Below are 24,477 nucleotides of genomic sequence, written 5' to 3'. Positions count from 1 at the left end.
TCTGAGAAGAAAGGGGACAAGGGGAAAGAAGAGAAGGAGGGGGAAAAAGTAAGTTGGTAGGTAATACATTAACCTCAAGTTTAAGGATCAATTGCAAAAAGTCCTAACTTCAATTTTGGCAGACAGTTTCTAGCCCATCATGGTCAAGCAATGTTTAGTCCATAAATTCAAAGATGACTCAGATATTATGCTATTAATGTAATTTACCAAAATATGCCTAACGGGGGGAAATGTATATTCATCACCAAACATGCTGAAAAAACATTAAAACTTCAACATTTGTTCTCGACTTACAAAACAAGCATCAAGAAGTGTTTACCGTAAGATGGAAAACTAGATCAAGCCCAACCTGATGCTTACTGGGAAGACACTGGAGGCCTGTCTCCTGTAGGAATGACAACTAACAGCACTGCTAGTCAACCACAGTACTGAAGCAGCAGCCAGAACAATTAGACCAGGGAAAGAAATGAAGCACAAACTGGAAAAGAGGGACTTTGCTGGCAGTCCAGTGGTTAAGACTCCAGACTCCCACTGCAGGGGGCATGGGTCTGATCCCCAGTCAGAGAACTAAGATCCAACATGCTGTGTGATGCAGTCAAAAAAAAAAAAAAAACAAAAAAGAAAGAAAGAAAATAAACTGGAAAAGAAATAAAATACAGACTAAAGTTGAATAATAGGTGGCAAAACTATCACTATTTGACAATAAACTAACTGCATACCTGGGGGGAAAAAACAAGGAAATATGAAAATCTACATACAGTAGGAAAATTCTTATTTGAGTATATCCTTCTGCCTTTACTAAAATCTAAAGTTTTCCAATATACAAACAACAACCAGTTAGAAGATATGATGGAAGAAGATGCTCCATTTATAAAATCAGCTAGAATTATAAACTTAAGAGGAAATGTACACTATCTAAGGAAAACTTTCAAACACCTCTGGACGATACAAAAACAAACAAACACCTAAACAAATGGAAAGATGTAATACCCTTGGAGAGGAAGACTCAACACTGATAATTTCAAACCACCCTCAGCAAATTTACAAATTTAACACAATGCCAATAAAAACAGATGTTGTATTTCCTCTTGATCACAGACAAGCTAAATCTCAAGATCATACAGGTCAAAAGTAAGAATTATCAAGACAGTTTTCTGTAAGGAAAAGTGACCAAACAGCAATCCCTGCTGCTGCTACTGCTAAGTCACTTCAGTCGTGTCCAACTCTGCGCGATCCCATAGACGGCAGCCCACCAGGCTCCCCCGTCCCTGGGATTCTCCAGGCAAGAACACTGGAGTGGGTTGCCATTTCCTACTCCAATGGGTGAAAGTGAAAAGCGAAAGTGAAGTGGCTCAGTCGTGTCCGACTCTTAGTGACCCCATGGACTGAAGCCCACCAAGCTCCTCGGTCCATGGGACTGTCCAGGCAAGAGTACTGGAGTGGGGCGCCATTTCCTTCTCCCTACCAAATACTAAAACAATCTGTTAAAATGTCAGTAATTAAAGCAACATACCCGTGCAGGAGAAGACAAGTAAATGTTACAGATCAGAAAGTTCAGAAATAGATCCAAAAATATACTAGAACACAGGAAACTATGAAGGATGCACTGAAAATCAGTTGGGCAGAGATGGCAACAGGGAGTCGGCAACATCTGGATAGTCATCTGGACAAACAGACCAGAATAAATGAATCAAAGATTTAAGTTTTTTTAAAGCCATAAAAGTAATCAAAGAAAACATTAGGTAATTCCCTTAGGACTTGGCAGACGGAAAAATCTTTCTACTAAAAAACTCAAAATTCAGACACTATAAAAAGAAAAACTGATAAGTTTGACTACATAAAGATGAAAAATATTCATAAAGTAAGATACATGATAAGCAAAGGACAAAACACGAACTGCAAACTGAAAGCAGTACTTTTATCTCCGCAGAGACAAAAGCCAACCACTTGAATGCATGAGTAGATCCTAGATGTCAAAGTGAAACAGAAATCAAGAGAAATAGAAAAGTGGTCCCCCAAAAAAGAAAAATGACCAAAGATGGGAGTAGACAGTTCCCAGAAAAACAATACAAATGGCCCTTAAAAACATAAAACAAGTACCAAATCACACTCTCTGTAAAAGAAATGCAAATTAAGACTAAAGGGTTTCAGGACTTCCCTAGTGGTCTAGTGGCTAAGACTTCACCCTCCCAATGCAGGGGCCCTGGTTGGATCCCTGGTCAGGGAACTAGATCCCACATGCCTCAACTAAACGTCTTCCAGGCTGCAACAAAGATCGAAGATGAGCGTGCTGCAACTAAGACTCCTTGCAGTCAGTCAAATAAATCAATTAATTAAAACTAAGGGGGAAAAAAGTATCAGTGGGCAGAGAAATACAGAGAAAAAATATAAAGTCAGAACTCCCTCTCCTCTGAATTCCCACTCTCTCTGCTCCTATTCTCTTCCCTGGTGAATCCTCATTTGGTTCATTTATCTCTTCCTGCTCCTTTTCCATTTTTTCTTTTTTCTCTAGCCTCAATAAAATGTCTTTCACTAAGTGAGTTCACTCAATCCACCATTTCAACTTCCACCCTCTGCAAATAACTCCCAAACGTGCAACTCTAGTCCTGACTTCTTCCCCAAGGCTCACATTTTATAATATATGTCTGCCCAGACTCTCTACCTCTACATCAGCCTCATGTCTCTGGTTCAAAGCTCCTTTACCTTCCAGAATGGCTTTCCATCTACCACCATCCTTTCTCCACTTCCCCCACCCTCTTTCTGTCTAGCCTCACTTCCACGAAGCTACCAGATTTGTCCTGAATTTAATTAAATAATCTCCTGGCCTGGCATTCAAGATCTTTCAGAACTGAAACATCCAATCTCGATTCTTTCCACCTCCAACTCATCTTCCCTCATCCTAGCTCCAGCTAGGCTAGGCCCCTAGTTCTTAGGCCCCTAATACCTCTTTTTTTCCCACAATCATTCAAAATTTGTCACATCAGCAGAACTCCATTTTCCCCTTTTCATTTTCCTTGAGCCCATAAACCACCAACCCCACTCATTGTATGATGCAGGAGTTGTTTTAACTGATTATCTGCAAAGACAAGGAGAGGAAAGACTATGTTTCACCAAACTTACAAAATATCACTTATAAGTTTCTAAATCTAAACCAGTTCAGCAGTTCAGTTCAGTCACTCAGTCATGTCTGACTCTTTGCGACCCCATAAACTGCAGCACTGCCAGGCTTCCCTGTCCTTCACCAACTCCCAGAGCCTGCTCAAACTCATGTCAATCGAGTCAGTGATGTCATCCAACCGTCTCATCCTCTGGCATCCCCTTCTCTTCCTGCCTTCAATCTTTCCCAGCATCAGGGTCTTTTCCAATGAGTCAATTCTTCGCATCAGGTGTCCAAAGTATTAGAATTTCAACTTCAGCATTTAAATCAGGCTTTTATTACAACTAAATCAGGCTTATACTAAAAGACACAATGGATAGATTGCCCTGTGAAGATGATGGGGACTTCCCTGGCGGTTCAGCGGTTAAGAATCCTCCTGCCAATGCAGGGGACACAAGTCCGTTCCCTGATTCGGGAATATCCCACATGCTGCAACTAAGCCCACGCGGTGCAACTAAGCCCACATGCCATAACTAATAAGCCTGCGTTCTAGAGCCCATGAGTCGCAACTACTGAGGCTGATGTGCCTAGAGCCCATGCTCCACAATAGAAGAAGCCACAGCGATCAGAAGCCCACGTACCGCAACTACAGAGTAGCCCCCTGTCCTCATCACAACTAGAGAAAGCTGACGCACAGCAACAAAGACCCAGCACAACCATAAATAAATAATCATTTTTTTTAGAAAAGATGAGGGTGAAATGGCAAAGCAATGTCCTGCCTTTAAAAAAAAAGAAAAGGATGTCGGCTCTGTTTGTTGATTACAAAATGCCTGCTTTTCTCTTGCACAGGTACTCTGAGACACTAAGCTTCCCTACTAATTAGGGATCTTGGGCACAGGCTCGTTGAGAGGGGCATCAGAGGCTAAGCCGAGAACTGCCGCGCTGGGATTTCACAATGCCTGCTGGCGTCACACATTGGATTACTGTTGCAAAGGGCCATGTGGGTTGCCACTGACTGGCAAGAAAACTCACTGTGTGAACATGGGAGTCGCTGAAAATGGGGAGATTCATTTATTCAAGTAAATCTGTGCAAATGCTGTGGCAGAAGCAGGAAGAGAAAGGAAGGGGATTCAATTCTGCATGAAACACTAACAGATACCAACCTAATAAACAAAAAGTTTACCAAACTTGGGGGAAAAAATCAACAGCACCAAGCCTCTGCAAAGCCTTGGAGTCCTTTACATGGTCTACCAAGCGAGTGCACGCCATAAATCAAACGTAGCCAACATCTGCACTGTCTATCCAATCTTAATCTCCGTACTTTCTCTCTTTTAAGGGATGGTCTCTGGAATTCATTAGGCACTGTCTATCCAATCTTAATCTCCTTTCTTTCTCCCTTTTAAGGGATGGTCTCTGGAATTCATTATCAATTTCCACTTCGCTTAAACCAAGAGACCACTGGTTACAAAGGGATATCTGAAATCACCATCTATAACAATCTTTTCTCTTAGAACTTGAAGAAAGGGGTCATTTGCTATGTATTTGCACTGTCTCCAAAGTACACTAAGTCCCCTACATAACCTTCAACTTGTGAACTTTCAAACATGAACACGTGTTTGCAGGTCCATTCACATAAGTTAGTTCTATTTGAGGAGATACAGGACCCAAACATGGAACAGTACAGGAAGAACATAGCAGTGTTCAGAATGCAACCCAGCGCCACCGGGTCATCCAGGAGAAGAACAAAAACAGCTATTACCCAGACGGGAAAAAAGCGGACACAGCGACAGACTTTATTTTCTGGGGCTCCAAAATCACTGCAGACGGTAACCGTAGCCACGAAATTAGAAGATGCTTGCTCCCTGGAAGAAAAGCTATGACAAGCCTAGACAGTGTATTAAAGAGCAGAGACATCATTTTGCCGACAAAGGTCCGTATAGTCAAAGCTATAGTTTTTCAAGTAGTCATATAAGGATGTGAGAGCTGGACCATAAAGAAGGCTGAGTGGTGACAAAGACATCATCACTTAGTGATGTCTCCAGGGTCACAGGAAGACTAACATGGTCCTGGACTGGCCAAAAAGTTCATTTGGGTTTTTCTGTAACAGTGTATGGAAAAACCCAAATGAACTTTCTGCCAACCCAACAGAAGGCATTTGTTGACCCTGTTATTTGGGATTAAGATAGAAGCAAAAGTTCTGCTGCAATAAATGTTCTATTTTCCTGATTTCCACATGGTTCATATATTTATGATAGAGTAGTTTGCTGTTTTCATTGTGAGTAATTTTCTGTTAGTGTCTCAGTTATCAAGACTAAAAGTACTAAGCCAGAAGTACTGGAAATGTACTTACAGCCTCTTGAGAAACGTGGATGAGAAAACCTACCATCATTTCCATCATTATATCCCTCAGTAGTTCAGAAACGTACAAAATAGCCAATACTGACTATAAAATGGGAGGATTTTAGCCCCATATATATAATCATGGAATGAATTATGTATTTATACCCATTTCAAGGCATCAGTGGGGTAGAAGTAAGGACACTGTAATCAGCTGTCAATTGACACTGCAGAGAAACCAACAGGCATAGTTTCATTTTAACAACTAACATTTTAACATCTCATTCAATACACTGTCGACTCATATTTTGACTGACACACATTATTCATTGCTGTGGACATAACTAATCAGATTAAACAAGAAATTCCACAACACAAAAGTGTCCATAAAACTTCATCATCAAATGGACCATTAATTCAATTAAAATGTCAGTTTTAGGGTTTGGCATTTATGTACAGTAGCTTTAATCATAATGTGGAATAGTCTGAAAAGAGTCATTTCTTTAAAATTTCTGTTGATGTCTTGAGATTGAAACGTTATGAGTTTCCTAAGGATGTGACAAAGCCAACACCCAGGAGAGGAGTTCCCATTTGTGCAAGAGTCACCTCAACCTTCAAAGGGAGAATCAGAAGACGTTGACCAGACAGGCTGGTAAGGAAGGCATGGATTAGGATAGGGAGTGGTGGCAGGGGTTTTGAGTAGGAAAGACAAATTGAGATTCCTTTCCAGGCTGCCTTTGACTAGTGACGTGATCTGAAGCAAGTTACTTGAGCTTCTGCATCTATAGGTTTCTCATCCATAAAATGAGGATTAAGAAAATGTTGTTGTTTAGTTGCTAAGTTGTGTCTGACTCTTTTGAGACCTCATGGACTGTAGCCCGCCAGGCTCTTCTGTCCATGGGATTACCCGAGCCAGAATACTAGAGTGGGTTGCCATTTCCTTCTCCAGGGGATCTTCCAGACCCAGGGATCGATTCCACGCCTTCTGCCTTGCAAGGTGGGTTCTGTTTACCATTGAACCTCATGGGAAGCCCTAAGCAGACATCATCTTGACATAAACAATGTAAATGAAGTTTGCACAATGGAGTCAGTGTTTAACAAAGAGTGGTGATTATCATTATTATTGATAGGTTCTCATCTATAAGACAGAAACAGAATGGAAAACCTTTGGCGTTTTGATCAGGGTTTTCTCTGTGGTGTAGGGTGCCCAGAAGAGGTGTGGTGGGTGGGGAGGCTGGTTTTAGGAATGCTTCTAAAATAACAAGCTGCATTTTAAGTTTGATGAGTCCCCAGTGAGATGTCCACCCCTCCCAGCAGTAAAGAGAACTAAATAAACAGGAGACGTGCTCTTGAGTTGACTGTCTTATCATCTGATCCTACATTCTTTTCCCTCTCAAAGAATCCTTGAGTCTTTGTTTACACCCAGCTTTTTCAAATCTCATAATTCTGAAATGCAGATACCTCTTCTAAACAACTGAGGGAATTGGGATGAAGAGAGCAAAGTCATCAACAAGACTTCCAGCAGCTGAGGATTTGTTGTTGTTTAGTCACTAAGTTGTTTCTATTTTCTGACCCCGTGGACTATAGCCTGCCAGGTACTTCTGTCCATGGGATTTCCCAGGCAAGAATACTGGAATGAGTTGCCACTTCTTCACCAGGGGATCATTTCAACCCAGGGAAGATCCTCTGTGTCAAACCTGTGTCTCCTGCATTGGCAGATTCTTTACCACTGAGCCACCCGGAAAACACAGACCAACTCTGTGATTCCATGGACTGCAGCCTGCCAGGCTCCTCTGTCCATGGGATTTCCCAGGCAAGGAAACTGGAGTGGGTTGCCATTAGATTAAAAATCTGCTTAGATTAGGTACTTTTTTTTTTTTAATGGCTGATTCTTATTGTTGTTTGACAGAAAACAAGAAAATTCTGTAAAGCAATTATCCTTCATTAAAAAAATAAATTTAAAAAAAATAAATTTTAAAAAACCCCTAATTTCACAGAAAATAGGGACAGGGCAAGTAATTCATTTTGTTACAGCTATTTGAAAAGGAAAACAATCTTGAAAAATAATACAGTGTGTTTTATGGGCTAAAACATACTGGAAAAACTGGTTTCTTAGGCTAGGAGCCTTCCTCTCTGTGGCTCAAATTGCTCTTTTTCCACCCATCCCTCACCGCGCAGTTAAGACCATTAGTCTGCTCTGACGTCCTGTCTTCTCTTTCCTGCCAGAACCACTCCATCCTGCTTACTCACTGTTGGCCAGAATTACATGCATAGTCATCTGCGTTCAGAGGTAGGCGAGTAAAGATTCCTCTAAAAGAGGAAGTCTATTTTCATCAGGAAGACGAGGTGAACTTTGAAGGAAGAGTCCCTCCACTCGTCTCTCCCTCTCCTTGAAGAACCTGCCGCCTCCTCTCCCACCATCCAGTGACCCCACTAACCCTGTGGTTTTCACGCCTTACCTCGAGTTCCATCTCCCCGCGAACCAGTCACCACAAACTGGAAAAATCAAGTTCTGCTCCTTAGAGGGGCTACTGGTTAGAAAACTAAATAAATTATTCCAATGAGAGTGGGTACCAATAGGCTAACATATTATTCACTAAGGGAAGTGGAAGGCGGGGTGGGGGAGAAAGGGAGGATTTTGCCCCCAGGGGGCAGTGGGCAATACCTGGGTTGTCACATTAACACTGTGTTACTGTCACAGAGCCCCGGAACCATATGCAGGACCGCTCCCTGTAACAGGGAATGACTCAGCTTCAGAGAGCACAGAGCCTTCATCTGGGGCTTCCCTGATGGCTCAGTTGGTAAAGAATCTGCCCACAATGCAGGAGACCCGGGTTTGATTCCTGGGTCGGGAAGATCCCCTGGAGGAAGAAATGGCCACCCCACTCCGGTACTCTTGCCTGGAGAATCCCACGGACGGAGGAGCCTGGTGGGCAGTAGTCCATGGGATCACAACGAGGCAGACACGACTGACTGACTCAACAACAAAATGTCAGGAATACTAAGGTTGTGAAACTCAGCTCTAACTCAGCTACTAGCGCCTCTGTTCCACAGGTTTAAGCTTAAATTCCAGGCACAGGGCATACTGACTAGAGGTGAATTTTTGAGCCTGAATCCATCAGTCACACCCCTGAAATAAGTTTCTGTTTTCTATTCACCTGAAACTAGTTCCATTCATCAGACTACAGACTCTAGCTGAATGATTATTGATATTAATAACCTATTTGATTGGTTTTCTTAACATTTATGTTTAAAATACAAGTTTAACCAAAACATACGAGTTCAACAAAGAAAAGAAACCCACTGGCCTATCTGCTTCAGTTATTTTTTAAAGAAAAAATTATAGGTACAGTTAAAGCCCACCTCTCCATCTGACCTTCCTTCTAGCTGATGTATCATTTCCATAAGTATTTTATTACTAATCAACATACATCTACATAAATAAATAGTTTAAGGTACTTAAACATATCTGTTTAAGGTATTCAATTTTAAATGAATATTATTATACGGTACATTCATTTTCTCTCAACGTCGTTTGAGATTTGTCTATTTTGTTTTCTTCATGTAAATCCAGTTAATTCATTTTGATTGCCGTACAGTATAAATAAAGCAGCTTACATAATCTTCCCTCCTCAGGAGTAAGTGGGTCGCCTCCGCATTTCCACGTTTCCATGCACTCATAATATGCCTAACACATACATGCTGAGTTTGGATAGGTTCGATATCACAGGAATCGAGGAGTTAACGGGTAATAAGTAGGTCTTCAACTTTGCTGCTGCTGCTAAGTCGCTTCAGTCATGTCCGACTCTGTGCAACCCCATAGACGGCAGCCCACCAGGCTCCCCCATCCCTGGGATTCTCCAGGCAAGAACACTGGAGTGGGTTGCCATTTGCCAAATTGTCCTCCAAAGTGTCGCTAAACTAAGTTGTCATTATAGCTCAGCAGTAAAGAATCCCACGTGCCTTGTGGTATGGCAAGAAGAAAAAAAAAATTGAGGTGAAATTCATCTAACACCAAATTCACTATTTTCAAGTGTCTGATTCAGTGGTATTTAACTCATTCACAGTGGGGAGCTGCCCCTCTATCTGGTTCCAGAACATTTTCATTCCCACCAAGGGAGACTTGAACCCATGAAGCAGTCACTCCTTACCCCCAGCCCTACCCCCTGACTGTATTCTGTGTCTGTGGATTCATCTCTCCTGGTTGATTTATATAAATGCAATTACAGGGCTTCCCAGGTGGCTCAGTGGTACAGAATCCACCTGCCAGGCAGGAGACCCTGGGTTCAATCCCTAGGTCAGGAAGATCCCCTCGAGAAGAAAATGGCAACCCACTCCAGTATTCTTGCCTGGGAAATCCTATGGATAGAGGAGCCTGGTGGGTTACAGTCCATGGAGTCACACAGAGTTGGACACAACTGAGCAATGAAATAGCAACAACAACTAATAATAATAATAATAATAGTGTTGTACTGGTATCAACATGGTTAGTCAGTTCTCACAAAAGAATTCCAAATGTGAATGAAATTAGTGGGAGACATTAGTTGGGCTGAATTCTCCTTGAACGGGTACATCAGAAGCTTCACCACATTATTTTGTCCTTTGTGTATGTTTGGGAGAAGGGAGAGGTGGAGTTGGGGTGCTGAGGGGCAAAAAAAAATTAGCCCAGGGGCTTAATTAACGGTAAGCCACATGACCCCAAATCCTTGCTGGAACAGAGCAAGGTGGAGGGCTGGAGGAGGCAAGTGTGTTTCCCCACTGACGATAATGCTGAGTCAGGCCAGCAACACGTGCACCAGAGAACAAGGCCAGCAACAGGTACGAGGGAACACCAGCAGGTGTGAGCCACAGACTCTACGTGTACTATTTGTGACTCACTCCCCAGGTAAGGGCAACTGCAGGCCCTTAATTCCTGCCTGTCAACATTCAGTTGGTGATCATCACGGTGTCCTAGCACCACAAGGCAATTACAGTGGAATTTATCTTGAGTCACGAAAATGACATAATTAATGACATTCATTTCAATGACAATCACAGTTACTGACTCATTGCAGTCTGACAGTTGAAATCCTGGAAATCAGACACCCAAAGAAAGAGGCGAGTGGCTTCTTATAGTCCAAAGGTCCCTTCCATTATTTACAACAGAGTAAAATAAAAGTTTTTGAAAATTACATTCCAGGGTTCCAAGGAGATGCATTCGTCCTATGGCTAGAGCACAGCTGATGCGAAGAAACCAAGACTTTTCTTATTTCACCTTCCAGCACATCAGCTCTCAGGGAAGAAAAACTAGGTTAGAGGGCAACTCTGTACTCTCCACTTAAGATGAATGCTTCCTTTATAACATAGTTACTTGAAGGAGGAGAAAATTTACATTCACCACTGTTTTAACACTAACCCTAACCTAGAAGAGGAATGTACAATGACAGAGCTTCTTAAAGAGCCTCTTCATGATTATATTTAAAGCTCAATGAGTTAAGACAGTGTTTTAATAAAAGTCATAGTAGAGTACAGTCAAGGACGGCAATGAAGTATTTAAGCACAAAGATAACACTTCCCAAAGTTCAGCTTTCAATCAGCTTATTCAATAAAGGCCCAGAAAAAATATTGGGGTGGCCAAAAAGTTCATTTGTGTTTTTCCGTAAGCTGGTACAGAAAACCCGAAAGAGGTTTTGTGGCCAACCCAACACAGTACAAGAGGGGTTTAAATGGAGAGGGAGACTTGCAAAGTGTTTCCAAAAATGCGTTTCACCAAGTAAGAGCGGCAGAGAGAATTTTTGGATGCAGAAAATAAACATAACTCTCATCCCTGTTTAGCTCATCTCTTCCTCTCGGTTCCCCAAACCTTTCATCAGCACCACATCATTCGGACATCTCAAAATCATACCCGCAGCCCCGGGCTGTGGCCTGCCAGTGACCCTTGCCTAAACTCTGCCCGGCTCAACCCTGACTTGTGCTCTAGTTGGCTGCGGGACAGAGACAGGATGCTCCAAAGGCAGGAGATTGCACCAGCCAGACACACAAGCGCTCAAGGTTTCATCACCCTCTGCCTCTGTCTAGGACTATGACACTACCTCCCGACTGACTCCAAGCACCAGAATGTATCCACAGGGGACACACCCTGCCACCAGGCGACCCAAGCAGGACATAAGTCAGGAGGAGAGGGGCATACCAAGCACAGTTGTGGGATTAACAGAGGTGAAAGCAGCACGTGGCAGAGCCTACATGAGATCTCACGTCATCCTCTGCTTATGCAGCTATTTTAGCATTTCTTGCAGTGGGCTCTCGGATACCCGTCTCCCCACAGGAACCGTGTCTTAATCACCTATGGATCCACTGTCAGCCTCACTGGCAACAAATGCTTGGTCTCTGCAATAGTCAATTCCCAACTGCACAGGCTGAAAAGGAAGAGCAGCCACTCTGAAGCAAACAGGATACATTTTGTAGACATCAAAGGTGTTTGATGACATCAAAAGAGTCAACAGATGACTCTCAACCATTGTGATGTGTATTTTCCCCTCCTGCTCACTCCCACTGTCTCCTGGAGGTACCCAGGAAAAGGCAAAGACCAAAGTCAGAAAAGAAAAGAGCGTGACAAAAATAAATAAATCCAAGTGGAAATATTCATTCCCATTAGGCTGAAAAAACTAAAACTGGGAGTTCCCTGGAAGCCCAGGGGTGGAAAATCTGCCTTCCAACGCAGGGGTCTCAGGTTCGACACCCCGGGCCCAGGAACTAAGACCTCACGTGCCTTGGGGCAACCAAGCCTGTGTGCCTCAACTAGAGAGGCCTAAGTGCTGCAACAAGGCCAAAAACAAATAATTTTTACAAAACTAAAACAATGCTGCAAACACCCTTACCTAGTGACTTTAATCTTCTTAACTACCAAATTGAAACACTTTGTGCTATTTTAAATTCATGGCCCAAGATATGGGCCGCCACCACCCCAATCTATAGGGTCCCAGAGAATTTCATCCAAGGTCAACAACAGCCCAAAGTCTCACCAAGTGCAACAAAATATTAGCAATAAAGTTTCTTCTTTCCTTAAATCACAGGACACATATTTAAAGAGAACCCAGAAAAAAAAGTTAGTAGGTCGTTTAGTGCCGTTTAGTTGCTATCAGAGAGGGTATCCAGCAATAAAAAGAGGATCAAGTATAACCGGAAATACCCAATCTTGGTAAAAATGTTATCGGTGCTAATCCTTTGGTGTTTACACAGACAACACAAAGCTCACTAGTTGCTTCAATCATTAGAACACAGCAATCTAATTATACAAAAATGCACAGATATGTTCCTTCAAATTCTTTATTTCCAAAATGTACTATAATTTCTACAATTCCTTAGATAAGCCTTCAGAAGACAAATTCCATCTAGTGTAATTCCATCTACAATTCCTTAGACAAGCCTTCAGAAGATAAACTCCATGGAATTGAAGACAAATTCCATTCCATCTAGTGAACTGTTTGACATTTTCACCATTTGAACCCTAAATCAGATGGCACAATATTGTTTCTATACATTATTTTTGGAAAACACATACAGCCTAATTCTTTTAATTAAATCAAGGGTTTATTTCTTCCTAATTTCATTGCCATTGCTTCCACAGAATTCTACTCCCCTATGAACCCCGTGTCTTAAAAAATTCTTAAAATTCTTAACTCACATGAAAGGGGTTTTTGGGACAAAGGAAAAACACATAAACAGAAGCAAGAACTGGTCAGCTCGGTTGATTTGGTAACTCACTTCTAACAAAAACTAAGGCAGTGTGTCTTTACTACGGAATTTTCTGAGCCTTTATTACTAGACATTATTAGTAGCATGTGGTGACTCCCAAGCTTGTATCACAAGGGAGGTTTTTTTTTTCATGAATTACTAATTGGTTTTTAGCAGGAAATAATATTTTAAGGAACATACTTTGAGAACCAAAGTTAGAATAAGGTGCTAATGAAATCTCAAACATAGGTTTAACTTAACGCCAGGTGGTCCAATTAGTCCCCTTTTTTTTCTTAAGACCATTTAAATACCATGGGCAACCACTTTTAAGTGCATACATTTAGAAATACCCAGTAAGAACACATAGATGAACCAGCATGGTATGACTACAGTGAAAAGTCATCCAGAACTCAGAAGGCTGCTATTTTGCATAAAGGACAGAATTATGAACAGTCCAAGGCCCACAAAATGCACTATTTTAGGTATATTTCAAATTCAAGTTGTGTAGAAACATATCTTCCCAATTTGGATATTTTAACCATCATAATGAAAAGGGAGACTTACCAACAGAAGCTGAGTTTTTAAGGACTGATTGCTTTGCAACTCCTGTTTCAATTCGTAACGTGGCCCACTGTTCAAAAAACAAGAAGTTATGAATGTAAAATGTGCCACCGCCAGGACACAACATATTTAAACCATGCTTAAATAACATGAAATTAATCATTAAGCCCTCATGCTATCTGAATTGAAGAGATACCCCACTGAATCTCTGATATAATTGCATTCCAAGTCCCAGGTATACTCTTATATTAGTTACCAATAATTCCCAAATGAAAATGAGGAAAAGATCATGTTTACCTTATTAAAACTCTCACACACACCTGGTATCCAATTACTCCTTGAAAAGGTCAGGGAGTATGAAGGACAAGAGCACAGACTATAGCAACAACTCTGTCTGTGTGTAAAATTACTTAATTCCTCTCAGCCTCAATTTCCTCATCGGTTAAATGAGGATAATAGTTCCTCTCCCATAAGGTTGCCATGAGGATTAAATGAGATTAATACATGTAAAGACATAAACACAAGACACAAAGAATATTATTTTCATAACAAATTAGGCATTCAAGGATGTGACATTCTCCAAGATGCCTAACTGCCTATATCAGACAGAAGCTTGCAGAAGGACTATTGCAAGACTTGGGAAGCTGGAAAGGAATCCATGAAGTCACTGAGGAGACTAGCGAAGACATATACACACTGCTATACATAAAATAACTAACTAACAAGGACCTGCTGTATAACACAGGGAACTCTACTCAATACTCTGTAAATGGCCTTTTTTGGGAAAAGAATCTAAAAAAAGTGAAAAAAATATATATATATATGTATAACTGATTCACTATGCTATACATATGAAGCTAACACAACATTGTAAAGCAACTATATATACACCAATAAAAAATTTTAAAAACAACAAAGAAACAAAAGTTTAAAAAAAAAATCTGCCCATGAGGTCAGTTACCTACTAAGATAAAGAAAATATTATGATTAAGAGGAACCAGTTTTGAGAGAATTTAAGAACAGAAAAAAATTAACTCCCAAAAATATAGCAAGGTGTGATTTGCTCTTTTCTTTTTTATACTTTTTTTATATCTTTCCCAAATCATCTACCATTATCACAGTTCAAGAGCAGCAAGTGAACTCTTTTGACAGCATTCCAAAAAACCCAATGGCTACCATCTTCAGTTGAGAAAGGATCAATTAAAATATCATCTAGATAATTACAATTCTAGAAGCTAACAGTGCCTAAACTGACTCGGGGAGGTAGAAGAAGAGCAAAACAAGAAGTGAAGGTCACTGTAATAATTATAATTAAGAGTTCAGCACCTTTGAAGGGGCAAAAAGACAGGATCTGTTAAGCATGTCAAGGCAAAAACCTCAGTTATTGGGACTTTCCTGGTGGTCCAGTGGTTAAGAGTTTGCCTTCCAGGGCAGGAGACTTGAGTTCAACCCCTGGTTGGAGAACTAAGATCCCACATGCTGCAGGGTAACTATGCCTGCATGCCGTAACTAGAGAGCTCGAGCACCGCAACTACTGAGTCCACAGGCAACAAGAGAATCCTGCGCACCTCAACAAAGACCCAGCACAATCCCCTTGCAAAATAAAAACAAATGAAAAAACACACTTCAGTTATTGCAGGGCTCGAAGGGATTAAGCAGAAGGATAAAAGGTTTTTGTTTTTTTTTAATAAACAAGAAAATAAGTGCTAGAGAATAAATAACCTAAAACATGTACATGAAGGTCAAGAAGTAGGGCATAACCAGACTGTATCAGGACCCCTGCACCACATCCCAAACAGCAAAGCAGGAACATGCCATTTGTGCCTAGAAAACAGCCTATAAATAGATGCCTAATCTTCCCAGCTTCAAGTGGCAAGTCGCAAATGATAACAGGCTCAGAGTCTTAATTTGGTTTCGTCCTTTTCTCCCCCTTGCTGATCCCAGGCAAGAATTCTCAAATTCTGGACTTTTATGCTCCCGTCTTGTCTCAGTAGAGGTGAAGGTTTATTTCCGTGTGTATGTGTGTGTGTGTGTGTGTGTGTGTGTGCGTGTGCGTGTGTGTGTGTGTGTATGCTTTGTGACCACACACAAGGTCTCATGCTTTGTGACCTCATAGACTGTAGCCCGTCAAGCTCCTCTGCCCATGGGACCTCCCAGGCAAGAATCCTAGAGTAGGTTGCCACGCCCTCCTCCAGGGTTCTCCCCAACCCGGAGATCGAACCCACATCTCCAACGGGTCTCCTGCACTCCAGGAAGATTCTTTCCTGCTGAGCCACTGGGGAAAAGTTTTTCACTTTACAGTCTTGGTACCTATCACTGGTTGTTAAGTAGACTTAAAGATATGATTAAGATAAAATTTTGTAAATAAACATTCATCCTTATCTTGGAGCTTTTTTTTAATGTGGGCATGCGCTTTTGAGTATTATATAAGTGGGGATTACCTTAGACTAGAACAATCAGTTCATGCTGACAGCATGGAAAATATCGGTATCGCATGACTGTTATGAGCTGAACTATACAAATTCATGTGTTAAAGCCCTAACCCCCAGTACCTCAAAATGTGGCTGTATTTGAAAACTGAGTCTTTAAAGAGGTGACCAAGTTAAAAAGAAGCCCTTAGGGTGAAGCTCTAACCCAGTATGACTGGTATCCTTATACAAACAGGGAGAACTAGGGACACGTATACACAAGAAAGACCATCCAGGTCACTACCTACAAGACGGCACCATCTACAAGCCAAGGAGAGAGGCCTCAGAAGAAATCAAATCTGCTGACACCTTGATCTTGGACTTCTAGCTTCCAGAACTGTAAGGGAATAAATTTCCATGGTTTAAGCTACCGAGTTTATGGGATTCTGCTATGGCAACAAACTAATATGGGTACTCTGCTCCAATAGCATGATGTGCTCCAAAGAACTCCATGTCTGTCATCACCCGAGTTTTAGAACAAAGCCCCTCTCCTAAAATGCTAGCTCCAAAGTCTGTCCTCCAAAACACAGTTACTGTGTTCAAGACGAGCACGTTTTTTGCTTTTGCTTTTAATGATTATTTATTTATTTAGCGGTGTCTGATCTTAGTTGTGGCACATGGAATCTAGTCCTCTGACCAGGGGTCAAACCTAGCCCCCTGCATTGGGAGCAAGCAGTCTTAGGCACTGGACCAGCAGGGAAGTCCTGACAACTTTCAATCAGGTTGTCATTTCACTTAATTTCAAACTCCTCTTGAAAGAAAATAAGTAGCTGTCCACAATTCATAGTAAAGAAAGCCTAATTTTTCAAGCTTGGGCCAAAATTTGGAAAAACGTGACACTATCAGCTAGGCAATTCAACTTCCAGTTTCCACGCTAAAAAGACACGTAAGAATTAACTAAGGAGAGGGAAAGGAAAAAGGAAAAAAATGTACAAAATTGTAGCTCAGAGGGTAAAGTGTCTGCCTGCAATGCAAGAGACCTGGGTTCGATCCCTGGGTTGGGAAGATCCCCTGGAGAAGCGGAATAGCAACCAACTCCAGTACTCTTGCCTGGAAAATCCCATGGATGGAGAAACCTGGTAGGCTACAGTCCATGGGATTGCAAAGAGTTGGACCCGACTGAGCGGCTTTACTTTCAAAAGGTTAGGCCTACTCAATGGCTGGCCATCAATTGTAGCAAAATAAAACGGTCTCTTGGCAGAGTAAGAACTCAGGCTCTAGATTCAAGTTAAATGCTGATGCTACCACTGACAGCTGTATGCCACTGTCCAGTCATCTCACCTCTCTGAACCTTCTTTCCTCTGTCTATCCGTGGGAATAACACACCCTATCCCAGAGAGGTGCTGTGGAATGAAGTTAACTATGAAGCACATTGCTTTGGTAGTTTTCTTTTATTATCACTTAATGGCTCAGCGGGTAAAGAATCCGCCTGCAATGCAAGAGACACAGGAGCCGCGACTGGATCCCTGGGTGGGAAAGATCCCCTGGAGGAGGGCATGGCAACCCACTCCACTATTCTTGCTTGGAAAATGCTATGGACAGAGGAGCCTGGCAAGCTACAGTCCGTGGGGTCACAAAGAGTCAGACACAACTGAGTGACTAAGCGCACTCTGTCATTAACAGTCATGGCCTTGTAGAAGATTTACTGTATTTCCAACACCAGGGGTAATACCTGAGTGTTATAACAACAGAAGTGTTAACCATCTGAAAGTTATTGACCAGAAAAATAACCAGTGAATGGAGGAGACGGTAAGGGAAAGAACAGTAACTAAAATACAAGGCAGGAGTAGTCTGCTCTGAATATGTGTGCTGACCCATCAGATCTGAAGGTAGATTAATTCTTGGCTACATAAGAGCAAACACACACACACACAACCAATGAGTGTTCCAATCCAAACTCCACTAAGATGTGAGCACCTAGTGTATATTAAGGGCTTTCATTCACTTCTCCTCATTCAATCTGCACAATAACTCTGTGAGCTATATTCCTAAATACACAGGAAGAAACTAAGGTGGAGATGTTTGAATGACCTGCCCAAGGTTACAACGCCAGAAATATGGAGGCAGCTGTTCATGTGTCCAACTTATTCTTCAAAAGTTGAGGGGAAAATTAAGTCCATTAACATTTATTTTTATCTATTTATTGCTTGCTGGATGGCATCACGGACTCGATGGATGTGGGTCTGGGTGAACTCCGGGAGATGGTGATGGACAGGGAGGCCTGGCACGCTGCGATTCATGGGGTCACAAAGAGTTGGACACGACTGAGACACTGAACTGATTGCTTGCAATATCTGGTTAGATTCAGCAATTTATGTATCACTCCCCTGTATCTTTTACTCCATTAATCCTATATTCTCTTTCCATTCTTTATTTCCCTCTAATTGTGAACTTCAGGCCAACAAATAACAGTCCTTAGGCCAATTAATAACAAGCATCATTAACCCTTCCTGGTTGAAAACAACATAATTCAACCTTTAATCCATGCTCCTGTTTGATAAACATAAAAAACTCATATTCTCTTCCAGAGATCTAAATATATATTAATACACCCTACCAGGCAGATGGACTATGCATTCCCTCAGTCAGAAGTTTTACTTTTTATAGTTTGTACTCCTAAAACAACTTTCTCCTATATAAAGTCATAATATTGACACATCTACGTCCTAAAGATTACTATATACCCCTAGAAAATCACTGGTTTAGAGGGACTTCTCTGGTGGTCCCATGGCTGACTCTGCGCTCCCTATAGAGGGGGCCTGGGAGTTTGCATGCCATGACTTAGCCCTGGCAAAGCCAAATATATAAATAAATAAAAATAAGAACTACAAAAAAAAAACAGAAGTGAAGAAAATCACTGGTTTAGAGAATCACTCACTCACTCTATGATAAGAATTCAAGCCCTGTTTTTCAAGTAGTTTGCCATATCAAGGACTTATGAATACACATAAAGATATTCAGCAATGCAGAAAGCAGCATTCAGCAGGTACTTAATACATAATTATTACCTGAACTGGAAAGCTAAGCAGAGTCCTCAGCTGGCTGAGTTATTTGACAACTAGTTGTTTTCATAGTCAGCTCTTCTGAAGATTACCCCCTCACACTGCAACTTCCAGAATTTGAGTTTACGGTCACAGAAAAGCTACCCATTGTCAAGAAAACTTATCAAAGTAAACACACAATGTATAAAACTAAACCACCTTTTAAAATGGTATGTAAACTGTAACCAAGGAAACCTGAGAAATATTCAATTCTAATTAAAGAGTCCAAAGAGGGATTTCCCTGGTGGTCCAGTGGCTAAGACTCCAAGCTCCCAATGCAGGGGGCCCAGGTTCAATTCCTGGTTGGGGAACTACATCCCACACGCAGCAACTAAGAGTTCGCATGCCGAAACTATTAATAAAAGATCCCACATGCTGCAACAAAAACCAAAGATCTCACATGCCACAGCTAAGACCCCTCGCAGTCAATTAAATTTTTTTTAATTAATTAAATTAAATTAATATATTTTTTTAAAGAGTCCAAACAATATTCTTGGGGCTGTGTGTGCACTGTCTCTATGTTCAACTCTTTGGGACCCCAAGAACTACATATATAGCCAGCCAGGCTCCTCTCTCCATGGAATTTTCCAGGCAAGAATACTGGAGTGGGTTGCCATTTTCTACTCCAGGGGACCTTCCTAACCAAGGAATCGAACTCAAGCTTCTCAAGTCTCCTGCAGTGGCAGACAGATTCTTTACCACAGGGCCACCTGGGAAGCCACATATTCTTGGGACTAGAAAGTAAAAGAAAGAAACCAGAGAGTGAGTTGAGAACATACTAAGGAATAACGAGCAACAGAAGGTCTGGACCTTGAACGGACTTTAACAAAGAGTAGGGTATTTGTCCAAATATAAAAATGGTTTAATATTAAACAATCAGCACAATCTTTAAGGGAATTATTCCCATAGTTGGCAGAAAAACAATCTACTATACCAACCTCTGCCTAACAAATGTCTTTCAAACACCAGATACAGTCCTGGGCTTCCCTGATGGCCCAGGGCCCTCAATTAGTTAACTGAGAACTCAACTAATTCTTAACTAATTTAGAATTAAATTAATTCTAAGCCTGTGCACTGCAACTACTGAATGGGCGCATAGTAGGGCCCATACTCTACAATAAAAGAAATCTATGCTGCAACTGAAGAGCCCACCTACTGCAACAAAGATCCAGCAGCTGCAATAAAGACCCAACGCAAAAACAGGAAAAGAAAACTGGCATTCTTGAGAGTTTCACTAACAAGGAGTACATCTCTGAAATCGCTTCAAATCTAGATGGACTAAAATTAAAACTTGAGGCCCTGCCACACTGAAAGTCAGATCCTGGACTGGAGGTATCTCTTCAAAGTGTAGAAGTTATTTGCCAAGCTAACAGCAACTAGAGGGCTTCCCCGGTGACTCAATGGTATAAAGAATCCAAGAATTGTGTTCAATCCCTGGGTTGGGAAGATCACCTGGAGGAGGAAATAGCAACCCACTCCAGTATTCTTGCTTGAAAAATCACATGGACAGAGGAGTCTGGCAGGCTACAGTCTATGAGGTCACAAAGAGTCAGATACTACTGAGCATGCAAGCACTCACGCACGCTGTACAGGGAAGGGCAGGCCAGTGTCCTTGACGTCTCTTTAGCTGTACCTGACTTACGCAAGCATTCAAGAGTCAGCACCTGGAAGACAGAGTGTGCGATTTACTCTATTCTCACTTGGAGTATCTTCCAAAAGATATTACTATGTGGGAGAACAGTTCAGTCATTTCAGAGTTCTAAGAGTGAACACCAGCTGAAAATAATCATCTGCTACAGGGAGATGATCTAAGGCAAGAGGCAGCTAGGAAATTCACATCTCTAGAAATTTATTTGTGACCATTCATTTGTGACCATGTCCAAAGTGTGACGTCAACAAGGAAGGTTTGAGACTGAAATACCTCCCAAGTACAAACAACAGAAATTTTAAAACACGAGGACTGATGAATAGTCAAATATAACTTAAAGACTAGACAGAAAATCAACCATAAAGTGCAACAAAAATGTACGATAAATCAGATGAGTAGGTAGAAGAGATTTGCAGGAGATTAGCTGGTGGTTGGGGAGAAGGCAATGGCACCCCACTCCAGTACTCTTGCCTGGACAATCCCATGGACCCAGGAGCCTGGTGGGCTGCAGTCCATGGGGTCACTAAGAGTCAGACATGACTGAGTGACTTGACTTTCCCTTTTCACTTTCATGCATTGGAGAAGGAAATGGCAACCCACTCCAGTGTTCTCGCCTGGAGAATCCGAGGTACGGCGGAGCCTGGTGGGCTGCCATCTATGGTGTCGCACAGAGTCGGACACAACTGAAGCGACTTAGCAGCAGCAGCAGCTGGTGGATGATCAACAGGTAATCTCCAGGTAGGAGATAAAAGATTAGAAATGTGTATCTGAAAGCCCTCTCCTGGCTGAGGGAGAAGAGCAAATAAAGCCAAGCCGTGGGCAGACAGAGAATAAGGGCAGAAAAATGAGAACCCATGTAAGAAGGTACTATAAAGAATCCACCTGCCAATGCAGGAGACACAGAAGACTCAGGTTTGATCCCTGGGTCGGGAAGATCCCCTGGAAGAGGAAATGGCAACCCACTCAGTATTCTTGCCTGGGAAACCACACGGACGGAGGAGCCTGGCAAGCTACAGTTGGACACCACTGAGCAGGCATGAAGGCACATTAGAAGCTTCCTTCTGTAGCAGCTAGAGAAACAGGCATGTAAGATCCTCAGGGATAGAACCCGTGTCTCCTGCAGTGGAAGCGTGTAGTCTTAACCACTGGACCACCATGCAAGTCCCAATAATATTATTCTTTTAATAGCAGCAAACATTAAACAGCACCTAACATGTCCAGATACCAATCTGAAGTGTTTGACATATTTTAACTCAGTCAACTCACTTAACAACCCTATGGAAGTAGTTCTTATCGTTACTACTATTTTATAGATAAGGAACATGAAGCATAAGAAGTAGGTGAGTTCCCTGTTGAGAAGCAGAGCTGGGATTTTGGCACCAAGTCAAAGCAAATCTGTACCCAGAGTCTGCACTATTAACGTTTAGGCTACAGGCCCTCACTTCAGTTAGACTACTGTCTCCACTGCTTGAGTCAAGCAAACCACTGAACTTCTCAGAGTTTCAGTGTCCTTACCTGTAAAGGGGGGATAACATTTGCTCTCCCTACATCTGATGAAAGTCCACAGGGAACCCTCCATGACTTAATAAAACCCTGTATGAAGGGCAAGTTACAGTTGTTTCATCAGGGCCATTCCCATCTACCACCATTCTTTGCAAAATTTGGAAAACAGGAGGGTAGGGAGAGCTGAAGTCAAAGAAAACATAGATTTTCAGTGACATGCCAAGTGCCATTGGTCAGATTAAATTTCCATGACTCCTAAAATATAATCAGATTTCTTTCTACCATCCATTCTTATCTGGGGCATAAGCTTGATGCCTTTCTAGATGGGAAACCTTAGTCCACAGAAGGACCTCTGAAACCTGAGGTTGTACAAACTAAGGAGAATGAGGTGGCGGCTGCTCGCTTAAAGAACATAAAGAAATACCGGTGATAGAAAAGGCGGTCGCGTTGTTATTGAAGTGAAGTCGCTCAGTCGTGTCCGACTCTTTGCGATCCCATGGACTGTAGCCTGCAGCCTTGTAAGCTACAGTCCATGGAATTCACCAGGCAAGAATACTGGAGTGGGTTGTCATTTCCTTCTCCAGGGGATCTTCCCGATCCAGGGATCGAACCCAGGTCTTCTCATTGCAGGCAGACGCTTTACCGTCTGAGTTACTAGGGAAGCGTTATTATTGAGATGAGTAAAAGTCATCATCATAATAACAGGGAGTAGGGGTCTTTCTACCTCCAATCACAACAACAAGGTGGTCCAGTGGTCTCAGGATCCCTCCAACTCTGCAGGAGAAGCCGGGATACGGCCGAGGATAAACTAAAACGCACCTCCTTCCAGACCACTGACCTTCCTCCTGGTCTCCTGGGCGTCTCCTCGGCTCTCAGCTCTAACCTTGTTCCCCATCGCCCCGAGTTCCCCACCCCCACCCCGCCAAAGCCCTCCGAGGAGGAGGCGCAGCATCCCTCCACGGACTCACCTCTAAAGTTTTCACCAAGATCTTCATGTAGATCTCAGAGATGCCCAAAGACACCCCAAAGGCCGAAGGCAGGAGTATGAGGCCGAACACCAGAGTCAGCCAGGTGTAAAGGATCTGCCCGGCCAGCTCCACGCCATCCATGGCTCGGCGCCGACGGGGGTCCACGGAGGAGGTCCGAGTGCGATGGCCGTCCCTGTCTCCAGGTAGTCCGAAGGCAACTCCGGGAGCAGCAGCGCGGAGCCCGGCTCCCAGGAGTCAACGCCGCCGCCTCCCGGCACTCACCTCTGCGGGGGAAAAAGAAGAAGGAAAAAAAAAAAAAAAACTTTCAGAAGGACAGCAATTTCCTTCCTTCCTCTTCGGGCTCCTCCTCGCCGCGGCCGATTAACTCTCTCTGCGCCAGAGGCCCAGGCCCCCCGCCGAAGCCGTCGCCTGGAGCTCAGACCTGGGAGCGAGCGCGGAGACACGCGAGCGGGGCGGGGAACCTGCTCCACCCCGGGTCCGATTTCCGCTGGGTGGCGATTGCGACAACTCCAGCGGTGACTCACGGAGGCCCTCCGGGACGAGGATCCCGAGGCTCACCGCACCGCACCGCCGCGGACCTGGCGCCCGGCCGAGGACTGCACCGCCGGCGGGCTGCGCGCGGACGCCGGGAGTCCCTATTTCTGCGTCCTGCCCTGGCCCCACCTCCTCCGCCACCCAACGGGGAGCCTCCAGGCGGTATCCACGCGAAAGCGCCGCAGCCTCCCCGGACGGCCTCCCGCCTTCGCCGCGCCCCGCCTCCCAGCACTCTCAGCGGAGGTCCCTTTGGGAGCAGAATTTTCATCTGCAAAACGTTAGCCTTTTCTCATGCCCAGAATGGACTGCCGATGGGTCCGGGACGCTTGAGAAGGTCCTCTTTGGGTATAAAACGACCTCTCGGCCGGGTTTTCAAGGCGGCGGGGGCGGGGTGGGGAGAGAAACGCCTGGGTTCCTCAGCTTCCAGGTCTCCCACACCTCCTTCTCCCCGCGCCCTCCATCACCTCCCTCTACTGCTGAGCCGCTGGGGAGAGACCTAGCCCATCGCCGGAGGGGAAAGCTTTTTCCGACCGCTCACCTCGCTCAGCAGCCGCGGCCCTGGCACAGAAATCCTTCCGCCCAGGAT

The 24,477-nt window shown here is 43.2% G+C and overlaps 1 protein-coding gene across 3 annotated transcripts in view; it reads right to left on the bottom strand.

Moving 5' to 3' along the window:
• The window catches only part of GPAT3 (glycerol-3-phosphate acyltransferase 3), a 65,558-nt gene extending 41,588 nt beyond the window's left edge, over positions 1 to 23,970 (bottom strand). Inside the window, exons 1-3 of one of the 3 annotated variants that reach the window (XM_040237256.1) lie at positions 23,779 to 23,970; positions 23,337 to 23,620; positions 13,712 to 13,778 (exon numbers count right to left, since the gene is read on the bottom strand). In XM_040237256.1, coding sequence (XP_040093190.1) covers positions 13,712 to 13,778; positions 23,337 to 23,477 — 208 coding nt within the window. In that variant the 5' untranslated portion in view covers positions 23,478 to 23,620; positions 23,779 to 23,970. Of the gene's footprint in view, positions 1 to 13,711; positions 13,779 to 23,336 lie in introns of all 3 variants that reach the window. The other 2 variants (XM_040237255.1, XM_040237257.1) reach the window with 2 other exon arrangements.
• Positions 23,971 to 24,477: the final 507 nt, after the last annotated feature.

Source organism: Oryx dammah, unplaced genomic scaffold (genome assembly GCF_014754425.2).
Source record: "Oryx dammah isolate SB20612 unplaced genomic scaffold, SCBI_Odam_1.1 HiC_scaffold_3, whole genome shotgun sequence".
Classification (NCBI taxonomy): Eukaryota; Metazoa; Chordata; class Mammalia; order Artiodactyla; family Bovidae; genus Oryx; species Oryx dammah.
Note: the sequence above shows the minus strand (reverse complement) of the source record. Positions and strands in the feature narration are given on the sequence as shown.